Source organism: Onychostoma macrolepis, chromosome 11, assembly GCF_012432095.1.
Source record: "Onychostoma macrolepis isolate SWU-2019 chromosome 11, ASM1243209v1, whole genome shotgun sequence".
NCBI lineage: Eukaryota > Metazoa > Chordata > Actinopteri > Cypriniformes > Cyprinidae > Onychostoma > Onychostoma macrolepis.
Window position 1 is genome coordinate 2,581,346 of NC_081165.1, and position 23,725 is coordinate 2,605,070.

General features: G+C 35.6%; 2 protein-coding genes across 2 annotated transcripts; both read left to right on the forward strand.

The window, feature by feature from the left end:
* Positions 1 to 520: 520 nt before the first annotated feature.
* Positions 521 to 7,920, forward strand: tmem38a (transmembrane protein 38A). The gene is made up of 6 exons (XM_058790563.1): positions 521 to 731; positions 3,370 to 3,526; positions 4,355 to 4,539; positions 4,667 to 4,754; positions 5,120 to 5,237; positions 7,100 to 7,920. The coding sequence occupies exons 1-6, from the start codon at positions 608 to 610 to the stop codon at positions 7,307 to 7,309; spliced, it is 882 nt and encodes a 293-aa protein (XP_058646546.1). The 5' UTR covers positions 521 to 607; the 3' UTR covers positions 7,310 to 7,920.
* A 1,887-nt stretch (positions 7,921 to 9,807) lies between these two features.
* Positions 9,808 to 23,175, forward strand: thop1 (thimet oligopeptidase 1). The gene is made up of 13 exons (XM_058792421.1): positions 9,808 to 9,958; positions 11,235 to 11,441; positions 13,078 to 13,226; positions 13,553 to 13,660; positions 13,756 to 13,858; positions 13,977 to 14,137; positions 14,256 to 14,391; positions 16,349 to 16,715; positions 18,818 to 19,019; positions 19,108 to 19,294; positions 20,153 to 20,281; positions 22,304 to 22,440; positions 22,528 to 23,175. Exons 1-13 carry the CDS (start codon positions 9,946 to 9,948, stop codon positions 22,687 to 22,689), a joined length of 2,061 nt encoding a protein of 686 aa, XP_058648404.1. The 5' UTR covers positions 9,808 to 9,945; the 3' UTR covers positions 22,690 to 23,175.
* The last annotated feature ends 550 nt before the right edge of the window (positions 23,176 to 23,725 follow it).

The window sequence follows — 23,725 nt, forward strand, 5'->3', positions numbered from 1 at the left end:
GCGGACTTAGCACAAAATAATTAAATAAGTCTAATGCGTTGTGTTGTGGCAATTTCGTAGTGTTGTACTGGACCACCTTATAGGCAGTTTATATCAGAAATTGGCAAATATTCACAATGTTCTATAGTACTATGGCATATTTAAAGAGTAGCCTACTCTGGTACTACATGAACGATGGCCCCAAAACATGGCAGAAGTCTATAGGAATAGGCTGTTTCATTAGTGATATCTTTAAGTGTTTCAGTGTTTAATTAATCCTTTACAAATGTTTGAATAGCAAAATCGTATTTAAGTTTGGTTTAAGATGAGGTTTTTCAGCAGGCTATAAAATAAGGTCAGGACTATTTATGCAATGACAACAAAACCGTTACACCTGGTATTCGCGATCTAATGCTCGATTGATGATCGATTATGAGCGCGTTTCGCGGTCATCCAGTAAGGGGCAGTAGCTCCTCCGCAGGACACGCGTCCGTGTGTTGATTTCACCTCAGTAGTGCGCCTGAGCTTGTGCTGTGTATTAATAGGCATCTGCATGTGAGCGGAGCCTTTTACTCGTGCACACGGCGAGTCTCTTGAAGATCTGTTCATGCGGTAGGGTCAGAACATCATGGAGGTGCTGGATGTCCTAAATCTGGGCGAAATTGCCCAGTATTTCTCGAAAATGGCGATGTTTCCCGTTTTTGATGTCGCTTATTATATCGTGTCAATACTCTACCTCAAATATGAACCAGGTAAGTGGAATTGTTCTTTAGGAAAACAGAAGAATATTGCACTTGAGCTTTATTTGGGTCAAATTTAAATGACGGGGTTTTATTTATTTATTATTTTTTGCATATGCGCGTGGATTAATATGGCATTTAATACTGCGTTAAATATGAAATAATTCATTCTCAAGCCATAAGATAATTATTATTGTTTTCAACAAGTGTTATGTAATTTGGTTCACTGTCACATATGGCATTGTGTTTGCAACAGTATGCAGAACAGTCCTATATTTTATGAATGTCTCTGCGTATCATTCAATATGTTCTTTATTTTTGGGGTGGGAAGAGTTGTCCCACTCTTGAAGACCGTCCTCGAAACACGATAGAGTCCGTGCACATTCCACTGCGAGTCTCTTCGCAATAAATAGAAGCGCCCTAAATAGACAGCAGCAGAGGAAAGGACAAAACGAAGCCCAGTAAATTTGTTAAGCAAATTTATGTAACTTAGGGCTTGCTTCCTTTTAACGAGTCATATTTGAAACATGTCCAAGTCGTATTTTAGAATTAAACCACAGAACTAAGCACACTTTCTATTTATTAGTCTGCTGTAATAAATCTGGACTCTTTACTTTGGACTTTGTAATTGATTTTATTCTCAATGATGATTCTCTGACACTATATAATCCTACTTTTAAAACTATTTATTTATTTATATTTTGGGTAGGCCTAGATCACCTTTATTATTATAATGATAATTACAATGATAATTTTGTTATGTTAAAAATTAGAAGCTTTCTGACATTAAAATGATGAGAATTAACTATTTGCATTACATTTGGGATCATGAGATATTTTGCCATTATGGCAATGAGAATGAGATTTTATTTTATTTACTTTTATTATTATTATTATTATTATGTTGTTGGCATTACGGTAATGAAATGACTTGTTTGGCAATGTAATGCATGAATTGGGGGTCAAATGTTCTTAACTATTATTATAACATTGTAACAATACAAAATACAAATAAATAAATAAATATCAGCAACATTTACTTAATGCCAAATTTAAATTTGAATGTATTTCTTTTATTTTGAAGTGAATTAAATATCAATTAGTCCATTAGTGATCATTCAGTATTACAAATTTAAGCAGTTTTATTTTTACATGCTTTCGGAAAGCATTGGTTTGAGCAATGAGTTGATGCTGTCACTTAAAATTGCATTAGGCTTTCAGATATACCAGGGCACAGATATATAACTATTCATACCATAATACCATTCACAAACTTGTGATAAAGCGTATAGATGGTGAAGAATGTGATATAAATATCCACCGCTTCGTCCAAACGTTAGCCAGTTGCTCGCTGCAGTTCATCCTGTCAGCTGTTTGTGCGGGTTGGAGGTTGTGGTGTGAAACAGGCCTGCAGTTCGAGACGAACGAAAAGCTTTAGGCTTCTGTTTATTTTTAGGTTACATTTGAGAGGATCGTTTTTCATTCAAAATGCCTGTTGGGTGCGTAACGACCCAAGCTACACCTGTTCTGTAAGATGTGTTCATCCCTGGAGATTTGTGGACCTCTAGATATACAACATCTCTTAGTGGTGTCAGAAATCATGTGGTCCTAACACTGCTTTAGAGAGTTCACTGTGGAAAAAAAAAAAGGTTCACTTTTTGATGTTTACAAAAAAAAAAAAAAAGTATGTGTGTGTGTATAATTTTAATGGTAAAAGTAAATGCTACAGTAAAAACCTGTTAATTTAATGGCAAATTCCCTTACTACTGTATATTGTGAAAAACTGATCTAATGGGGCATTTCGTGTACTTTTACAGTAAAATACTGTTAAATGTACCACTTTGTATAGTTCTCTTGTAATTTACAGTAAAAAAAAAAAAAAAACACAAATTCCCAGAATTCTCTGTAACGATGTTACTTCTTAGTTTTTGTCTTATCTGTTATGTACATTAGGGTTAGGTTACATTTTATGTTGTTAATGCTTATTGAATTATTTTAGTGTTGTGTGTTACTGTGATGGTGTTTTGTGTTTATTTATGACACTGTGTTCCTTTTCTTTATTAGTATTTACCACAGCTTGTAGAAAAACTACTTGTGATGAACTCATTCCTCATGTGGCTTTCTCTTCACTACCTGAGTTTTTAAAGGTGGTTGTCAGTATATTATAAAGTTCAATCTGAAAACTTAAAATGTTAGTACCGTATTTTTTTATAGTAAAATGTGGTATGAATTAATGTAAATGTAAAATTCTGGAAACTACAGCTGCTGTTTTGTTTTTTTGTTTTCTTCCCATCCTCCAAAAAAAGTATCATAAGCGTACATTAGAGACGTTGTGGTTAAATGATCAGTCAAGTCTTTTCAATTAAATATTTCAATATTTCATCCAATTTTTGGAGAGTGGAGAGGAATAGTTTCAGTAAATAACAATGTACATTGTGGTCTGTTCACACAAAGCTATCAATTGGAAAACAAGTCATGTAGACCACTTTTATGAAGTTTCTCTTTTTGTGTCGCAAAAACTGAATTTCCGATTTTAAATTATAATCATGGGACATTCAGATTTTTGAACTCGCTGTGTATATATAAATGTATACATGTAAAGGTTAAGTGTTTAAAGTGAAGGTGATCTGTGTTGGTCTGTGTTAATCAGGTGCTGTGGAAGTGTCCCGTAAAAGCCCAGTGGCCTCTTGGCTTTGTGCAATGCTCTACTGCTTTGGAAGCTACATACTAGCAGACATCATGCTTGGTGTGTCTCCCATTGACTATTTCCATAACAACAGTCACATCCTCCTGGCCTCAGCTGTGTGGTGAGGATCTTTAAATGGTTCAGTGCTTGTACACTTTGCATATGACACCGAAGTCACTTCAAAGATAGATCTTTAAGATAAATCTGGAAAATCTGGATATAAAATCTGAAAATTGTATTTTTGCATTAACAAGTTTGTAACATGATAATTTGAACAGCTTTTCTTGCACCAGTTTATAACCAGATAATTTTATTATAATTTCATAACATATTGTAATAAGTTATCTTATAGTATTATATATCACAATGTGCATAGTTTTGATATATACATATACATTTTAGTTTTTTTTTTGCAGGAAATGTAATAAAAATTTATTTTATTGTAATAACCATGTCTGTTTTTGATAATCCAATGAATGAAATACATAATCTGATTATGAACTCTTAATCTTAAAAGTGTTATTAGTAGAATTATTATTACTGAGAGTAAAAGTAACATTATAAAACAAACAGATTTGAGTCTACATTCTGAAGCCATTATAAATAGTCGATATACGAACATGGGTTGGAACATGTGACAGCACATCAGTTGGTATTCTATATTAATGTGGTAAATTGCTAGGCAGCCATAAACAACTAAACTCTTCGTGTTACATCCCTAAATAACAACTTTGTCCATATCTTGATCTGAATACATCCGATATTTCCACATTTACCACGTCTTCATTGCTTCCATATACAAATAACAAAGCAGTTCTACAGACTAATAGAAGCTCATAGATTATTAGTATCAAATCCTCTTCTTCCAATATCATGACAAACTTATGTGAGTATCTATTATTGTATCTTTTTATCAGAATGTTTTTTTTTTCTTCTCTTTTTTTTCCAGGTACCTGATTTTCTTCTGCCCTCTTAACCTGTTTTACAAATGTGTGGCATTTCTGCCTGTGAAACTTGTCCTAGTTGCATTGAAAGAAGTGGTCCGCACACGTAAAATCGCTGCTGGAGTTCATCACGCTCACCATGCGTATCACCACGGCTGGCTAATCATGGTCATCACTGGTTATGTTAAGGGTAAGTATCTTATATCTCCAGAGGGATTTATTTTTAGGGGTCATGTAACGCTTTTATAAGACCCTTTAAAAACCCTTGCTCGGGAGATCTGTGCAGCTCTGCTGATTGTCTCTGTTAAAACTCACAGGGTCAGGGGTTGCTCTCATGTCCAATTTCGAGCAGCTGTTGCGAGGAGTCTGGAAGCCAGAGACCAATGAAGTTCTCAACATGTCATTGTGAGTGGAAAACCTTACACAGAAGGAGAATTCTGGAGAGCCATGTCTTTTCCACTGACTTTTTGTAAGATTGTATGTAAGATTGTCTACTAGTTTGACCATCTATATTTAGCCAAGAGGTAATCTGTCTTACTTTTCTGATTCAAACTGGGCCAATCTACCTTTTTGTAACTGACTTTGAAAAAAAAAAAAAAAATTATTAAAGTTTGAAAAATTGTCTGTTTACATTCCAAAAAGAACAAAAACCACCTTAAAATAGCATAGTCCATATGACTCATGTGTTTAATTCAAAGTCTTCTGAAGCTGTTCATGTTTTAGACTAATGACTTTTATAAATGTTTAGAATGTGATTCTATATTTTTCAGCCCTACAAAGGCCAGTCTGTATGGAGCCATTTTATTCACCCTTCAGGAGGCTCACTTGCTCCCTGTGTCTAAAAGCATGCTGATCTGCCTCTTCACACTATTCATGGTCACAACCAAGGTAATAATAAGCTTGTTTAAGAGTTCTTTCAGCTCATTTAATAAGTTGAAATATAAGGAAGAGTGTATTTTCGTGTAAAAAAAAAAAAGTGTAAAAATCAAGACACCTTGAAGTATTAAGATCCCTCAACAACTGTCCAAAACAATTATGATGACTTTTTGCCAATCCGAATTCGTTCATTGACTGAATGCCCGTAAATTGTCAAGGCAAATCTTTGTTCAGCAAATTTTCATGATACTTAACATGAAGTGAGCTCTGCTTTGCAAAATTAGCTCTCTTTCAGAGGGAAAGTTTGCCAAGATACAGTACATTTTATCTCATAGAATCTCAAAAATATGGACAAAAGTATTGGGACACACCTCTTAATTACTGAATTTAGGTGTTTCAGTCGGACCCAATGCCACAGGTGTATAAAATCAAGCACCTAGCCATGCAGTCTGCATTTACAAGCATTTGTAAATGCACACTCAAAAAAAATTGGAATCAACCCGATTTGGGTTATTTGGCAACCCAGCGCTGGGTAAATACTGGACAGAACACATGCTGGCTTATTTTGCCCAGCTGGTTGGGTTAAATGTTTTTACCCAACATGCTGGGTTGTTTTATTTAAGTCAACTATTGTTCATAATTGTCTGGGTATTTAGAATGCAATTTCATGGTGGTGTCATGGTTAGAGGTCTATATAGAGTATCCCCCAAAAAAAATCAGTATAAATTGAAATGCCCATTATAAAAACCATGGTAAAATCTCAAGGGAACCATCACCTTCTGGGATTGTTTTTGTAGTTTGCAGTGCTTTGTTGTTCTTCAGTATCATTGGTTTATTACTTGACAGTAAAACAGTAAGCCTTGGAAGTGTTGCCACCTTGTGGACAAACTTACTAGTGCAAAAAAAAAAAAAAAAAAGTGCGAACTCAGCATGTAGGGGCGATTACATTTACATTTACATTTAATCATTTAGCAGACGCTTTTATCCAAAGCGACGTACAATATGAGAACAATAGAAGCAATCAGACCATCGAGAGTGCAGCAGTATACAAGTGTCATGACAAGTCTCAGTTAGCCCAGCACAGTACATGTAGCTAGGGTTTTTTTTGTTTGTTTGTTTTTTTAAATAGATAGAATAGGTAAGTGTTAGTATTAGTTGGTCAGGTGCTGGCGAAAAAGATGCGTCTTTAGATGTTTTTTGAAAATGGCTAAAGATTCAGCTGTTCGAATTGAGATCGGGAGGTCATTCCACCAGCTGGGCACAGTCCAGGAAAAGGTCCGTGAGAGGGATTTGGTACCTCTTTGTGATGGCACCACAAGGCGTCGTTCACTTGCAGAACGCAATCTTCTGGAGGGTGCATAAGTTTGAACTAGTGAGTTTAGATATATTGGTGCAGTGCTAGTTGTCGTCTTGTAGGCAAACATCAGTACCTTGAATTTGATGCGAGCGGCTATTGGTAGCCAGTGTAACCTGATGAAGAGAGGGGTAACGTGAGCTTTCTTTGGTTCATTAAAGACCACTCTGGCTGCTGCATTCTGGATCAGTCGCAGAGGCTTGATAGTACATGTGGGAAGGCCTGCCAAGAGAGCATTACAATAGTCCAGTCTGGAGAGAACAAGAGCTTGGATGAGGAGTTGTGCGGCATTTAAAAAAAAAAAAAAATCACACTGCACACTAACTGTATGTGTATAAACATACCCTACCATATGCGTAAAAACTGCAGTTTACTTTTGGCTTTAGCAGCCCAATAGCAGTGGCCAATAACAATGCCCAATTTGACTTTTTGCACAGTCAAAACTAAACTATTCAGAAAAGGTAATAGCTGAGACATTTCTAACTTCATTACTCAAGAATATTTACCATTCCTCATACAGGTGTTTATGACGGCCCGTCACTCTCACGGATCACCCTTCGCCCTCATCGAGTCCTGGCTGTGCCACCTGCTGTTCGGTTCACCTCTTGGTATTGAAGATGCCCATGATCACCACCACTCCGCACCTGGCTTTGCGCCCCTCTCGCCTGCCAAAACCAAGGAGGAACTAAGTGAAGGAACCCGCAAGAGGAAACCCAAGAAAGCCGAGTAGAGTTATAACACAAAATCATCAACCCAACCTGTGATATGACAGAGCGGCCCGGCTCTGCTTGAGAAAGGAGGGAATTTGATATTAAACCAATGCAAGTTTCTCTATCAGTGGTGCTTTTAATGACAGACATGCCATATAGAGACTGTGTAAATAGATTCCCCCCTCTTTACCAACATCTATGTCTTTATTTTTCATAACGTTTTCCATCATTCAAGCCCCATTCTCCCCATGCATCTGATGATGTGCAGTGTGTCGTGAACAGGTGAATGAACGAAAGGCAGTGTGATGAGAACCTGCCTCTATCCGTTTGAGTTCATACTTCAAGGGTCCATCCAAATAACTTGATGAGACTCGTCGTCCACCGCTGGTTGACCCGACTTCCACAGAACACTGCTGCTTTTTAAATCCAGTTGAATTGGGGGAAAAAACCCAATATATTTTCAAAAAACTAATTAAAATAAATTATTTTTCAGCCAAAATCAGTTTCAAATTCTTCCAAATTTTGTGTCTTCAAGTGATATGGAGAAAAAATAGCCTACTATAAAAGTTCACTTAATGACTTACATTAATGGATAAATCCACACTGTGAATAAATTGTAAGTTTATTTGAATGATGTTATGTATCTCTGCAGCGAAAACATGTTTTTCATTTGAAAAAAAAAAAAAAAAAAAATAGTAAACTTTCGTGATGGGTACTTTTTCCCATGTCCTCAAACTGGTTTTAAATAATACAGGTTAATAAAGTCAACTTACCTTCAATGTGGACATCACTTCCACAAGAGAGTATTTTTGATCATTACCACAACAGAATTGTTTCACACCCATTTGTGAATGTTGCGGAAACTGAATAAATTGAATAAACTGAATAAAAACTAAATGATTAAATAGGCCTAGAAAAAGTGTGACTGATGTCAGGTTTAAATTTCCAAGCATGTATAGAGTGAAACTATTTTTAAAAAGTTCGAAAGTGTCTGACGTTAGTTATAAACCATTGATCTGACCTGCCAATACCAGCTGAATTATTTAACATTTATTAATTTAACATTTGTTCCAATTCCTAGGAAACGGATTTGAAGCTATACACACTATCGATATAGTTTGTCATAGTTTGGTTAAACCCACTCAAAATCTATTTTCCAATTCAAACAGAAGTTATATAGAGATGTATTTTTATAAAGCCATGAAACAGATAACATACAATTAACTACCTTACCAGCCATGAAAATTGCCTTTATAATAATTAAATAATTCTTTCTTATGTTTTCAAGAACTGCTAACCTAATGGATATATTATCACCAATTGTACAAATATCTAACAGGAGTAAAATCTAATGACCATGCTAATTCAGGGCTTTTGGAATAAATATTCCAATAAAATGTCTTAATTTACTGTCTGTACATTACGCAGATTACAGGTGGCATCTGAGCACTAACCCCAGGGATGCACATATGCCAGATCATTCAAAGACACCTAGTAAAATTCCTAATCTGGGTACAACTGTACCACAGCAATGACCATTTTGGATCACTACTTTATCACTTATCACAGTGTGGTGGATTAAACATTTCAGTGGATGCAATGCTGAAATGAAATTAATCCGTTTTGTAATTTATTAATTACTTTATCATTTAGTGTTATTTTGCTTTCCATGCAACATATTTTTTTCATTATTTTTACATTTTTCATAATGTCCAAGCTTCAAAAAAGTTTCAAGACATTTTTAAACAATACAAACTCAGTTTCAACATGAACACACATTTAAAAATGTAAACATTAAAAGGTGTAATGAAACTACATAAAAGCAACTACAAAAATAAATAAATAAAATAATATATATAAAATAATATATATATATATATATATATATATATATATATATATATATATATATATATATATATATATATATATATATACGACCAAACTGTGTTTGTCATCTTACCTTTTTTTGGAGCTGTTCTGTCAGATTTGGTGGGAATTCAAGTCCTAATATCTGCTAACTTAGAAGAAAAACAACTGTTATGAACAGTTTTGTGGCAGTGTTTAATGGCATCAGTCAAGATCACACTGACTTGTTGTTGTTACATCTCTCACACTAAAAAAACTGTAAAATAATGTGAGAAAACAAAACATTTACAATTACTGACCCATCTATCGTTTTGCATTGTCAGTGTACTGAGAATGGATCGATTGACCTGACTTATAAGAGTTTTCAATAAATCAAAAACAAAAACGTCTCACCTCGCCAGCAGATGGCATCAGACCCCCAAATCATGGTTATTTACAGCGTTTCAGGATATCATTAAAAGCTTCTCAGTGATTCAGGTCTTCATGTGATTCCTCGCCAGTCAAAGCCTTTATGGAAAGTTTTCTTAAATTTTCAGGATTTTCTAGATTTGGCAAATAAATTTTACAATTACAATTTTCTCTAAGTAACATCTTCATACTGATAGATAGATGGATAGATAGATAGATAGATAGATACATACATAGATAGATAGAATGTTGCAGAAGTCTTCAACCAATCGCGGGCTCCGCTGAGGATCATGTGACCGGAGCAGGAAGCGTGAGTGAGCGGCTATTATAGGTTCTTTGAATCGTTAAACACGCGGTGTTTCTACTGAGTGAGAGGAATATGGCACCTACAGGTAAGAAATACGTGCTACGCTAAACTTAAAAAGCATGCATTGTACCACCAGAATATAAGAACCTTAACATAATTGTCTGCCTTTTAAACGAAGCCGCTGTTGTGTTGTGGCTCGTTAGCGCACTGAGCTAGTACTCGGTGGGTCAGCTGGTGCCGCTAAGCTCCGGTTCCGACAACGAAAACACACCAGACTTCGGCTTTTGTCCTACACTGACAGGGCCTAAGTTTACAATGCAAGAGATTCGTTAAACATAATGATTTCTCTGTTTGCAAAAACATTTCTTATGTGTTCTTCTAACGCGGCTTCTCTCTTTATAATGTTGGTTTGGGCTCAACCCATTTAAATTAAATGCGCTATGTTTAAGGAGAGCATGGTTAGCTGGTTAACCTTTAAGCTCTAGGATTTATTACTTTAGCAAACTCATCACACGCCCTCAACAATATCAGTCATAATGACCGTATAGAGCAGATATCCATGTTCAGTTGGTTAGCAATACATCTTATTTAACCTACTTGTATGATGCATAACAGTTGTGTGCATTTAATATGCATGTGTATTTTTAGAGAAAATATCTTATTAAAATTACAAAAATATTATATTTTATTAAAATATTTTAAGTTGAAATTCCTGTTTAAAACAAATTCATTTATTTTAAGTTGATTTAAATAAATAAATAAAAGAGCCATAGAAGTGAAAATTCACTAACGTTAGCCAAATGAGTCTAGTCTACACACTTTTATACACATGTGACCCCGGACCACAAAACCAGTCATAAGTGTAGATTTTTCGAAATTCAGATTTATACATCATCTGAGGGTGCAAAAAAAATCAAAATATTGAGAAAATTGCCTTTAAAGTTGTCCAAATGAAGTTCTTAGCAATGCATTTTACTAGTCAAAAATTAATTTTTAATGTATTTACTGTAGGAAATTTACAAAATATCTTCATGAAACATGATCTTTACTTAATATCCTAATGATTTTTGGCATAAAAGAACATTTTGACCCGTACAATGTATTTTTGGCTGTTGCTACAAATATACCCCAGCGACTTGAGACTGGTTTTGTGGTCTAGGGTCACATATCGTCATTCATTCTGAATACACAGTATTTTCAGGTGGTAGAACAATCATGAGCCTAAAAGCATGATCGGTTGATGGATATGTTGTTTCAGGAATAATAAATGATATGGATCTCGAAACGGGTTCTATATGTAAATCACAGTTAAGTTCATACTGTTATAACATTCAGTGTAAGCCATGTTTATGAATGTTCAGGTGAAGTTGTGTTTGGCTCTGGGGACCGGGTCTGTGATGACAACCGTTTGCACTGGGATCTGTCTCCCGACCGGATCCAGCAGCTTACTGAAGAGCTTATTGTCAAGACCAAAAAGGTGTATGACATGGTCGGAGCGCTGGACTTGTCTAGTGTCAGCTATGAGAACACCCTGAAGGCCCTCGCTGATGTGGAAGTGGAATACACAGGTAGAAATCAATACTATAGATGCATCATAAATACAGTTTCATAATATAAACGCTGCTGAAAAACCTTATGTTCTTTTAGTAAAAGGCCTTTTAATATAATTCTAAAAATGCCCCCCTTGAGGTTCACACGTTTTTATTTGCTTCAATATCTTTACTGATTTTTTTTTTATAGTAGTATTTTTAAATGAACACTTGCTAGACTGAAGCTTTACTTGATTATCCATTATCAAATATGATACGCAAGGATTTTGAGGAATGTTTATTTGTATCTTTCAATCGTCACTGAAGTGTTTCTTTCCTTCTCAAGTATGGGCTCCATATTCTCCTGTGTGATACTATATGATCCGTAAAAGCTTGATATATTAAATTTGATATAAAAAAAGACAAATACAAACAGTTTATACCATTTCATGTTTGACAATAATAATTTATTATATAATAACTAAATAATTAGTATAACTTAATTGTAATTAAATTTATGATTGGCATTTATCAAGTCATTTTATTTAATTTTAAAATTTAATTATAGTAAAGAGGTTGTACACACAGTGATTTAACTCGTCAATTTTAAAAAAGTCACACGAGTCCTTAAAGGGACAAAAATGTCTGTCATAAAAAATAAAAATCCCGCTTTCACCAAGATAAATTTTTACCAAAACCAGTCCGATCATAACTACCAAAAATGTATTAATTATTAGGATTTTAATCCTTTAAATGCCAGTTTGTTTACATAATGCCACTATTGTTTTGTTTTTTTTAAATGGAAAAAAGTTCCATATACTAAATGCCAAGAAGAGATTGTTATTATTATTATTGTTGTTGTTATTTATGATCTTGGATAATTAAGTGATTAGAAACAGTATTAATTTTGATGCATTAATATTTGTTTATACAGAGTCAGAATAAAAAAAGGTTTCTTAGCACACACATAAACCACACTCTGATATCCATACCAATACACCCACACAATTATATTACATAACTTCAATGCGCTTGGTCTTTTTTTTTTTAGCAGAAGCAGAAAGTGTATGCTCTGTGCATTAACAGCCAAAATTAAATTAAATATACAAAAATGCCCCTAAAGATGCACAAGGGTTTAACAGGGTTTTAACGCCTATTTTACAAAATATCTTCTGATTTTTAATAATAAAAAGAAAAAGAAAAAATTATCAACAGCATTTCTGTTAATCATCTAAGTGGTTATTGCTTGTTTTGGATTACTTATATCCTTGTATTTCAGTCCAGGGGTGACATTTGCAAAGAAACATACCAGGTTTATCTATCCATCTACTTTTGTAAGCGCCATCAAAAAAAAGTCTGAGTGTGCAGGAAAACTGTGTGTAGTGGTATACGCCATTCAGCACTTTTTGCATAATGACATGCTGACCAGCTCGTGTGTTCTTCTGCGCTTCACCATTGTTCAGGTGTTGAATTAGCTGAATTTTAATTCCAGCCAAACAAAAATTAAAATATGCCCCTTTATATTCTTCTATTTTATATTTGTTCAATAGACGTTATGTTGAATTAATAATTACGGTAATATGCATAGAATCTCTGAGGACCTGCTGATTAAATTCAAGTATCAAAAACAACCAATTATGTGTTTTCTAAAATGGCACTTTTTTTCTTTTTGCAGTTCAGCGGAACATGCTGGATTTCCCTCAGCATGTGTCCCCCTGTAAGGACGTCCGCACGGCCAGCACTGAAGCCGATAAGAAGCTGTCAGAGTTTGATGTGGAGATGAGTATGAGAGAGGACGTTTATCAGAGAATCGTGGCTCTGGAGGTGAGCAGGGAGCGAGCACTAACACATCTCCCTCAGGAACTAAACACTAGTATCTCTCAGGGACAGAACTGAGGTCTGAGACAGCTGAGAAAACCTGCTAGCTGACTTAACCAAATTAGTCACACATTAGTGTGTTGTTCCACCAACTTGTGCATGAAGTTTTGCCATGTATTTATATATTATATATTAAAAACATTTAAAGGTGATGTAAGTTTAGAACACCTTTTGTATACGCCTCATTTTTTGAAGCAACTGAATTTTTATGTCTTGTCATTTTTAATGAATTTATAAATAACTAAAAGTAATAATTATGTACTTTTTAACAGGAGAAGCTCTCAGATGAGTGTTTAACCCCTGAGGCCAAGCGTTACATGGAGAGACTTATTAAGCTTGGCAAAAGAAACGGCCTTCATCTTTCCAAAGATACGCAGGAGGTCAGATATTAAGATCTTCCTTTCAGATTGCTGTGGAGCAGTAACACAAACGCTCTCGTTTAGCCTATAACAGAGTTTTATATTCCCTGTAACAGGAGATCAAAAAGATCAAGAAAAAAATGAGCACTCTGTGTATCGATTTCAACAAACACCTGAATGAAGATACAACTTGCCTCCATTTCTCTCGTGAGGAACTTGGTGGGTGGACAGAATACTTTCTTTTCAGAGACACTTAGTGCTTGCATGAACAATTATTTTTCTTCTCTTACATGTAGTTTTGAAAATAAGATATGATGGGTGTAAATGCTTTTATTAGGGGGGCTTCCTGAGGATTTCCTTAACTCTCTGGAGAAGGATGACTCTGGAAACCTGCAGCTCACTCTGAAGTATCCTCATTATTTCCCCACCATGAAGAAATGCTTCGTCCCAGAGACACGGAAAAAATTAGAGGAGGCTTTCAACTCGCGTTGCAAAGAGGTCGGACATCCCAGAAATCACCTGTAACCAAAATTAGAATGCTGCCCAATAACAATATGTTTTAAAATAATTGCAGTGAATCATTTTCATAATGCTACTGTAATGATTCCCCTGACAGGAGAACTCTGCTATCCTGAAGGAGCTTGTGGAGTTGCGCTCTCAGAAGAGCAGCCTGCTGGGCTTCAGCACTCATGCTGACTTTGTGCTTGAGATGAACATGGCCAAGACCTCCAAGACGGTTGCAACTTTCCTTGGTAATGACTGATACCTTTACATGGAAATAGACAAGAACCTCACATATATAAAATAACAAAGTTGAGACTGGAGCTGAAACTCTGGAGAAAAAAAACAAAACACTGAAATAGCGTGTAAAAGCAAGCATTTGAGAATCTTTTATTTATTTTTTTTATTTAATGAAAATTACGCTTTTTTTTTAAGCAATGATGCATTCAATTGGTCAAAAGTGACTGTGAAGCTAATATATAAGACAAAATATTTCCATCTCAAATAAATGCTTTTCAACTTTGTTTATCAAAAAATCCTGACACAAATTATTACAGGTTCCACAAAAGTATTTGCGTCTGTTTGTTTGATGTTTGAATCAGGTCTCCTCTGTTGGAATAGAATTGGCTAGATGGCACTGTAGCCTCCGGTATTGCAAGAACATAGCATTGGGTTGTTTTTGTTCAGACCAATGCAAAAATCGACCCATGTTTTTACCCTGCAAACACACATCAGCGACATCTTTATTCGTGGCATTTACCAAACGTCAACAACCGGTAAACAGAGAACGCTGTGATCGGAGCTGTTTTTGTTGTGTGATGTGATAATGGAGATGGAATGTAAACACACAGTTTGCGCGATTGAAAGAGCGTGAAAATCTGACTACCGTATTGACCCGAATATAAGACAATGTTTTTTTTCTTGGAAATGCATCTGAAAAAACACGGTCGTCTTATATTCGGGGTCTAGACTTTGACATGTCAATAATACACCCACAACAATAGAGGTGGCGCCACAAATGCATAAAACGAGTGTGCCATGAAATATGTAATGCAATGTGTGTTGTAAAGATCACGAGTGAAAAAAGAAAATGAAAAGCTTACAGCGGTAGAGTCGTGACTGTCATGTTAACCTGATGGGACCAAACTACCTCTCTAAGTGATTTAAAACATAAGACGGTACCCAGATTTGAAGACTACAGTAAGATTTCACTTCTACTGTTTTTGGTAGGCTACTATGAGATGGATAGCCTAAATGTTATATAATTCAGATGGGCTACCTGTTATTTTTATGGTATTTCAAATATTTTTTTAATGTCATTGTTGTTGGTACATTTTACCAGCATTTACCATACTTTCAAAACAAAAATTCAAATAGGAAAAATAATTTAAGAAAAAATGTGTTTTACATAGAGAAAGAAAAAACAAAAACAAATTTGGTTTTAAAAAAACCTTTTTCCAAAAGGTGCATCTGGAAAAAGGGGGGTCGTCTTATAATCTTTTATATTCGGGTCAATACAGTAAATCTCCTATGACAACTTGTAGTGTTACCATCGAAGCTGAGTAAAGAACACAATGCTGCAGACAACAAGTAAATGCTGTTATCGCTGTTTTCCATGTTTGTGGAATAAGTATTTTTACATGGCTTTTTAAAAATGGCCGATGTTTTGCGTGCATTTGGCTAATCAGCATACACTTTCGTCACTGGTAGTTCCTATCGAACTATTTTAGACCCTACTCTGAAGTGGGAGCTAAGTTAGTTCCCGCAAACGGAGTTCCTAGAACTAAAACCGTTCCTAGTTCCTCCGGTGCGAAAGCGCCTAATGTGAACTGGTGGATCGATTTTAAAAAGATCATTTATTATAAAAATCTAAACAGTAAAATGTGTGTTATTAAAATAAATATAATAATTAATACTTTTGACTCATGCATATTCTTAAAAATGCGTTAAAGCCGTAAATGTGAAGTGTATCATTTTATAAAACTTTGTTTTTGTGAAAACTTGTATCTGAACTGTAAATCATGCTTTTTGCAGTTTAATGTTACTATAGTCATTGCCCTACCCTGCTCATAAGGTATTCATTTTATTTGTGCAGATCTTAAAATCTTAAATTTAAGCTTAAAAATCTTGCAGCAACACTGTTCTCTGTTGAATTTAGTACATCTTTGTCTAACCCTTTGTCTTTCCATTATCTCCTGCACACTGTAGAGGATCTGGCTATTAAACTGAAGCCCTTGGGTGAGCAGGAAAGGGCTGTGATTTTGAAGCTGAAGGAACAGGAGAGCCAGAAGAGGAATCTGCCATTTACTGGAGAGCTCTACGCCTGGGACACACGCTACTACATGACCCAGGTGGAGGAGACCCAGTATGCAGTGGATCAGAACCAACTGAAGGAGTATTTCCCAATGGAGGTGGTGACCAAGGGCCTACTGGACATCTATCAGGAGCTGCTCAATCTCACCTTCCAGCAGGTGGAGGGCGCACCTGTCTGGCACGATGATGTTACGCTGTACTGCGTTAAAGATCGCAGCTCCGGCCAGGTCGTGGGCCAGTTTTATCTGGATCTTTTCCCCAGGTGAGCACTCATGCTTGTATTTTATGGAATTTTTCTCTGGTGATCTTCCCGGGGGATCTGTATGTTTTTCTCTAATTGGGATTCAGGGGCCGGAAAGTATTAAAAATACAACATATTATTAACCTAAGAATGTTCTTATCTTTTTTTTTTTTTAAGATAAGAGACAAATCTTAAATAAATCCCCAAAGGTAAGCTTTTTAATAAATTTATTGGATGGTTTAAATGAATTGAAGGTAGTAAACTAAAAATGTTATTTTTTTAACAAAGTATATTTTAAATTATTTTTTAAAATGACATTTTAGTTAATAATCACTTAAAATGTTAAATCATGCTTTTACCATTTTCATTATTTTAATAATCAGTCGTTTATAAACATTGAAATTATGCATAATGCAGTATAAAGGTTTTAATGACGAATGGAATTAATTGGTTCTACAAGTTGTTTAAATATAAAAATTTAAACAGTGGCAGTTTTAACCTGTTTTCTTGATAGAGCTATTCAAACATGCATTAAATAATAAAGACAAGTTAAGTAAACATAAAATTAATATTTAATATAGTGAATATATTTAGTAATAGTCCTCTCTAGAGGAAACAATGCAAAATTACACTTATGGTTTGAATTTCTTTATACAGTTGACAATTTGAAAGCTAAGACTTTCATCTCAAAGGTAACAAAGCACAAAGATATTTAAGGAAGTTTTGTTCAGACATCAACTACAGAAAACAGCACAGACTAAAATGTATTCCATACTGACAGTCAAAACGCACAATCAGAGAATCGCTGTTTATTAGATGCCTGTTTAAACTGTGTTGGCCAAAACCTTAAATTCATTTTTTGCCAAATATTTTTGATTGGTGAAATTTCAGCGCATCACTATTTGAAGTGTTTTTCATTGAGTTTCTTCTGATGAAAAAAATGTTAAAATGTTTCCTAAGAATGATATATAATATTTTTTTAAACCGGAATTACACTTAGGAGCATTCATATGAACTTCTTGGAATTTACCTTAATACATTTCTTAACATTTTTATGAATCCGGCCCCTGTATCTTGGAGTGCTTCACTGTCTGATTTCTGAGACGTAGACCCCATTCTTATCCTGAACGCAGAGCTTCATCTAGATCAGAGGTCCCCAACCACCGGGTCGCGACGCACTACCGGGCCGTGGAAGAATTGCTACCGGGTCGCAAGAACGTTCTGGAAAAATGTGTATAGATTTGTGCTGTCAAACGATTAATCGCATCCAAAATAAAAGTTTTTGTTTACATAATATATGTATGTTTATATTTATGTATATATAAATACACACGCATGCATATATTTCAGAAAAATGTTGTTTATATATTAAATATTTATTTATAATATAAATTATATGAATATAAACGTAAATATTTTCAAAATATATATTCATAATAAATATACACAGAACACGCATATATTATGCAAAGAAACTTTTGTTTTGTATGAGATTTAATTGTGATTAATCGTTTGACAGCACTAGTATAGATATGACACTGTTATTTATTGAGCGTTAATGATTGCTCTAATTATTCTTTAGTTTCATTGTATGCGATTGATATGGAGTATCAATTCGACAAAAGATCGCTCTGATCTGTCATAGCCTTGGGGTTTAACGGAGCACATTTGATCTGTGACTCGTACGGACCAGACCCCACCATTCAGCACGCATGTGATTCTTAGATTAATTTGCCAATTTACACGTTCAAGAAATTTTAAACCACAAGAATATGAAATGAACGAGAACTCCGATCATTACTCGCGCGCTGTTCTCGCACACTGCCAAAGTGCGCACAAGAGGTGTGTTTCAGACAGCGTGCGAATACCAAGTTGATTCCTCTTTCACGTCTCCCTTCATTTAAGATACATAGACATGAATTGTCAAAAGCCCTCAACGGCATTGTCATTCTGTGTGCTTGAAATGCATTTTTTTCTTGTTTATCCCTAAAATCATTATCTGACTGTGACTCAAAAACCACAATATGATAGAGAATATTTTCAAAACGTAACCGGTCCATGGTGTAAAAAAGGTTTGAGAGCACTGATCTAGATTAACTGCTAATTCTCCATTATCTCTGCAGGGAGGGGAAGTACGGCCATGCCGCATGCTTTGGCCTGCAGCCCGGCTGTTTGCTCCCTGACGGGACCAGGCAGATGGCTGTGGCTGCCATGGTGGCTAACTTCAGCAAGCCCACCGCTGACGCGCCGTCCCTGCTGCAGCACGATGAAGTGGAAACGTACTTCCATGAGTTTGGACATGTGATGCACCAGCTTTGTGCCCAGGTCTGAATTAGGACTTACAGTGACATTTTGCTTGCAACTATTTTGCAGTCTGTGAAGTTTAAATATGGACGTTCTTCTGTTTGTTCAGGCTGACTTTGCGATGTTCAGCGGGACTCATGTGGAGAGGGATTTTGTGGAAGCTCCATCTCAGATGTTGGAGAACTGGGTCTGGGAGAAGGAGCCCCTGCAGCGCATGTCCAAACACTACAAAACAGGAAAGCCCATTCCAGAGGAGCTTCTGGACAAACTCATGAAGTCTAGACTTGCTAACACAGGTGACCATAGAACACGCACGGGTCATTTCCACAATAGAAACTTAAACTGATCACACACTAGCCACAAGTTAATGTAACAAATGTTTACCCTGTTTGCTCACACTTTCCTAGTCTTCTTTTGAACAATTCAGTAAATTATTTTCTGAAGGAAAAGAATTGTCGGTCACTTTATTTTAAGGTCCAATTCTCACTATTAACAAACCATTAACTACAACTTTTGCATCAAGCTTCAAACGCCCACTTTTCACAATTTAAAAAAGTCCTGTCCTTTCATAAAAGACATTTATTAAAGGGTTACTCCACCCCAAAATGAAAATTGTTATTAATCACTTACCCACATGTCGTTCCAAACCCGTAAAAGCTTTGTTCGTCTTCGGAGCACAATTTAAGATATTTTGGATGAAAACCGGGAGGCTTGTGACTGTCCCATTGACTGCCAAACAATTAACACTGAAAAATATGAAGGACATCGTCAAAAAGATGTTACGTCAAAATTACGTCACCGTAACAGCGTACGCTATTTGCGTCCAGCAGATATTTTCCAAAATAGCGCTACGGTGACGTGGAGGAGACATTGTTGAATAATGTCGTTATTTTTGTTTTCTTTGCGTACAAAAAGTATTCTTGTAGCTTCGTAAAATTACGGTGACGTAACGTTGTTTGTGACGATGTCTTAAATACTTTTCTGGGCCTCCCAGTTTTCACCCAAAATATCTTAAATTGTGTTCCGAAGACGAACTAAACTTTTACGGGTTTGGAACGACATAGGAGTAAGTGATTAATGACACAATTTTCATTTTGGGGCGGAGTAACCCTTTAAATCCTCTGGCCTACTAACTTTTTCTTCCTGTTTTTCAGGACTGTTTAACTTGAGGCAGATTGTTCTGGCTAAGGTGGACCAGGCTTTGCACACAAAGAGTGGGCTTGACCCGGCTGAGGAGTATGCCAGACTTTGCCTGGACCTCCTGGGAATTCCTTCTTCACCAGGTGAAATAAGATTTAGGTCTCAGCAATATAATAATAATAATAATAATAATAAAAATCCTTAACTTATCTTTTTTAACCCCTTGATGAATATTCAATATGTAATTGCTCTGCAATGGCTTAAAGGGCAAATAAATGGATAAATATTTGTTGCAGTACAATAGCATTACAATATTTATGTAATATGCTTAAAAATCGGTAAATAAAATTGACATCACTGTAATGGTTTACCCCAAATCACAAATAAAAAAGGAAGATATGTTAATACAGGTGTGCACGTAAGTGGTGCACATGCACGACCAAAATAAAAATAAAAACAAGTGCTGTGTAAATAAGTTAAGACCGCTCATTTGAGTTTTTACCATTGATATATGTATAAGAATTTCTTATGGAAAATTGGATCTACACTTTGTGCAGAATTATTAGGCAAGTTGATATTCTGGTCGTCTTTTTTTTCCAAGAACATTTTACCAATTCCAAACCACATCAATCTTAATAACTACTATTGATTTTGTATTTAATAATTTCTAAGTTATATATAATTGTCCATGAAGGCTGAAAGTCAAAAGCTCCTTATTTCAGGTGTGCTGAATTATTAGGCAGGTTTTCTTTTACAGATAAAATGAGCCAAAAAAAGAGATTGAACTCAGAGTAAAAGTAAAAAAAAAAAAAAAAATTAAATGCCCATGAGAGGGATGCAATAATAGAATTAGCAAAGTTAAGGCATGACCATTGGGCAGCTAAATGCTCATTGGGTCAGCAAGGTCAGAAAAAACAGGTGGAGAAGAAAAGACACATTAACTGCACAAGAATTAAGAATTAAGGTGAAGAATTAGCTGTGAAACCATCAGGAATCATTTAGTCTCCAGCGCCACCATTTTTAGGAGCTAGTAAGTTTTAGGAGCTCATTTTAGTCAATCTCTGCAAGACAAACTTTTTAGGATAGGAGATGGAATAAAAATGAGCTCCTAAAACTTACTGCCAGATTCTGGAAGATAAATTCTTCAAACAGTGGCACAAGAGGATGTGATGCTGGTCATTCGAGAGTCACTCTCAACTTATCTGTCCATAAAGCCTATACAAAATCAGTCTTCATGTATTTCACAACACTTCAGCATGTTGTTCATATTAAGTGAGGGTTATTTTTTTTAGCATTTTTTACCCAAGCAAGGTCTCCGAGAACCTGACACATTGCACTTCTGGAGACTCCAGGAAGGCTGCAGTTCTGGAAAATGGTGGCGCTGGAGACTAAATGGTTCCTGATGGTTTCACAGCTAATTCTTCACCTTAATTCTTAATTCTTTTGCAGTTAACATGCCATACATCAATGGAAAGCTTAGTTATTCAGCTTTCAGATGATATATCTCAAATCTCAATTTTCAAATTGACCCTTATGACTGGTATTGTGGTCCAGGGTCACAAATATAGGCTACGCACTGCCAGTTTAAGAGCAGAAAATGCAAAACATTCACTGACATGCTTCACTCAGGCAGCACTAAAACTGGCAGCGCATTTTCCTGCGACTCACCAAAATAAATCATAAAAGCTTTCTGATTTTGGGTTTTAAAAAGTTTGAAATTATTATTTTAAAAAAAAAGTAAATTAGCATTTTATTTTTAAGTGTTCTATTAAATAATTTTTTTAAATACTCTTTCAAATATAATAGTATTATCACACTTTATTATTTTGTTTGTTTTATTTAAAAAAATAAGCTAAAAAAATAAAATCATAATTATTGCACTTTATTTATGGTTATATTTAATGGGTCACGTTGAGCAGTGTGAGCACCAAACCAAATCTCCAGGTGCTCTCATGAGAACCAGACCGAAAAACTTGCGTGCGCCCCTGACAATATATTGTTAAATGGTTCCCGTGGCGATACTGGGTGAATATCTCATGGTTGGAAAGATCTCTCAGCCAATCAGATTTGAGGACCAGAACTAAACTGTTATATATGCATGTATTATTGCTATCAGCACCTCCTCATTAATTTTTTTTTTTTTTTTTTTTTTTGTGCTCTTTCAGGGACAAACATGCCTGCTACCTTCGGTCACCTGGCAGGAGGATATGATGCTCAGTACTACGGTTACCTGTGGAGTGAAGTCTTCTCCATGGATATGTTCTATGCCCGTTTCAAACAAGAAGGCATCATGGACCCTAAGGTTAGATTAGATTAACCAATAGTGCTTGTGAATCCTGTGTGTAAATGTCCTTTATGAGTCTACTCATGTTTCTGTGTTGTCTCACAGGTGGGTCTGGGCTACAGGAAGTGCATTCTGAAGCCTGGAGGATCTGAGGATGCTGCTGACATGTTGAAGAAGTTCCTGGGAAGAGAACCCAAGCAGGATGCTTTCCTTCTCAGCAAAGGACTCACGGTTGAGCTGGAGCCGGGCAAGCCCTGTGCCTGCTGACTGCCTGAATGTTAGGCTAAGCACTTAAAGCCTCAGACTGATTACCTCCTAAAAAACCCAAAAAGCGCATTCACTTATCACACCTTCTCCCAACCCTGCACTTGTGGAAAGAGCTTTCACTATGAAAGCCTTGTTTTAAAGTTGAAAATTGTATTGACATCTGTCCAAAAAAAAAAAAATCTACAAATGACACTCTTGTTGCGTTTTAACTGTTTTCTGTTGAGCGTAATGAATTCCCTGTAGATGATGTCAAGGAGCTGCTTCAGTGCACTCATAACACATAATTCAGCTGATGTCACATACGGGACTCCAGCTACATGATTAACAGCAGGTTACCAGACAGCATTATCTTTGCTTTGTTTTAATGGGAGAATCTCACAAACACACGTCCATCTCACATCCCGCCCCAGAATCACAAGAAATAAAAACAAGAAATTAAATTTTGCATAAAGGACGCTTAAAATGAAATGTTTTGGTCTTGTTTGGTTTTTTTTCTTCACCTGTGACTGACTTGACTTGACGTTTTGACTTGAGTTCTTTTATAATTCCCTTTTTTCTTAATGGTCATTCTATAAACTTATAATACACTAAGGGGTAACACTTTAACGCGATAGTCCACGTTAGACATTTTGCTAACTATAAGTAACTTTGCAACTACATGTCAAACTGTCGTCTTAATATCTGCTTTCACTTTTTCTACTGAATATGAGTAACTTTGCAAGTGCATGTCAAATTAATCTATTAATCAACCGTACAGTCTACTAATGCTGTACTAATATGCTAATGAGAGTTAGTTGACATGTCGCAATGTTGCTTATTAAAGTTATTAGAATGTCTAAAATGGACTGTCAAAATAAAGTGTAAAACTGCAGTGTTTTGCAATGTAAATACTGAATCCAAGTTAAATCTGTTCATATTTAATGTGATATTGACACCTATAAAATTCCTGTAAAAATTTAACTTTGAAGGTAAAACAGGCTTTTTAAAATGATTTGGTCACACTTTATTTTAAGGATCCAATTCTCCCTATTAACAA

Excerpts from the sequence above, each read along its gene's own strand:
- tmem38a (XM_058790563.1), top strand. The coding sequence starts at position 608 with ATGGAGGTGCTGGATGTCCTAAATCTGGGCGAAATTGCCCAGTATTTC. Across the intron at positions 732-3,369 it reads CTACCTCAAATATGAACCAG|GTGCTGTGGAAGTGTCCCGT; the intron begins GTAAGTGGAATT and ends TGTGTTAATCAG. Across the intron at positions 4,540-4,666 it reads CATCACTGGTTATGTTAAGG|GGTCAGGGGTTGCTCTCATG; the intron begins GTAAGTATCTTA and ends TAAAACTCACAG.
- thop1 (XM_058792421.1), top strand. Across the intron at positions 14,138-14,255 it reads TCAACTCGCGTTGCAAAGAG|GAGAACTCTGCTATCCTGAA; the intron begins GTCGGACATCCC and ends TTCCCCTGACAG. Across the intron at positions 16,716-18,817 it reads TATCTGGATCTTTTCCCCAG|GGAGGGGAAGTACGGCCATG; the intron begins GTGAGCACTCAT and ends TTATCTCTGCAG.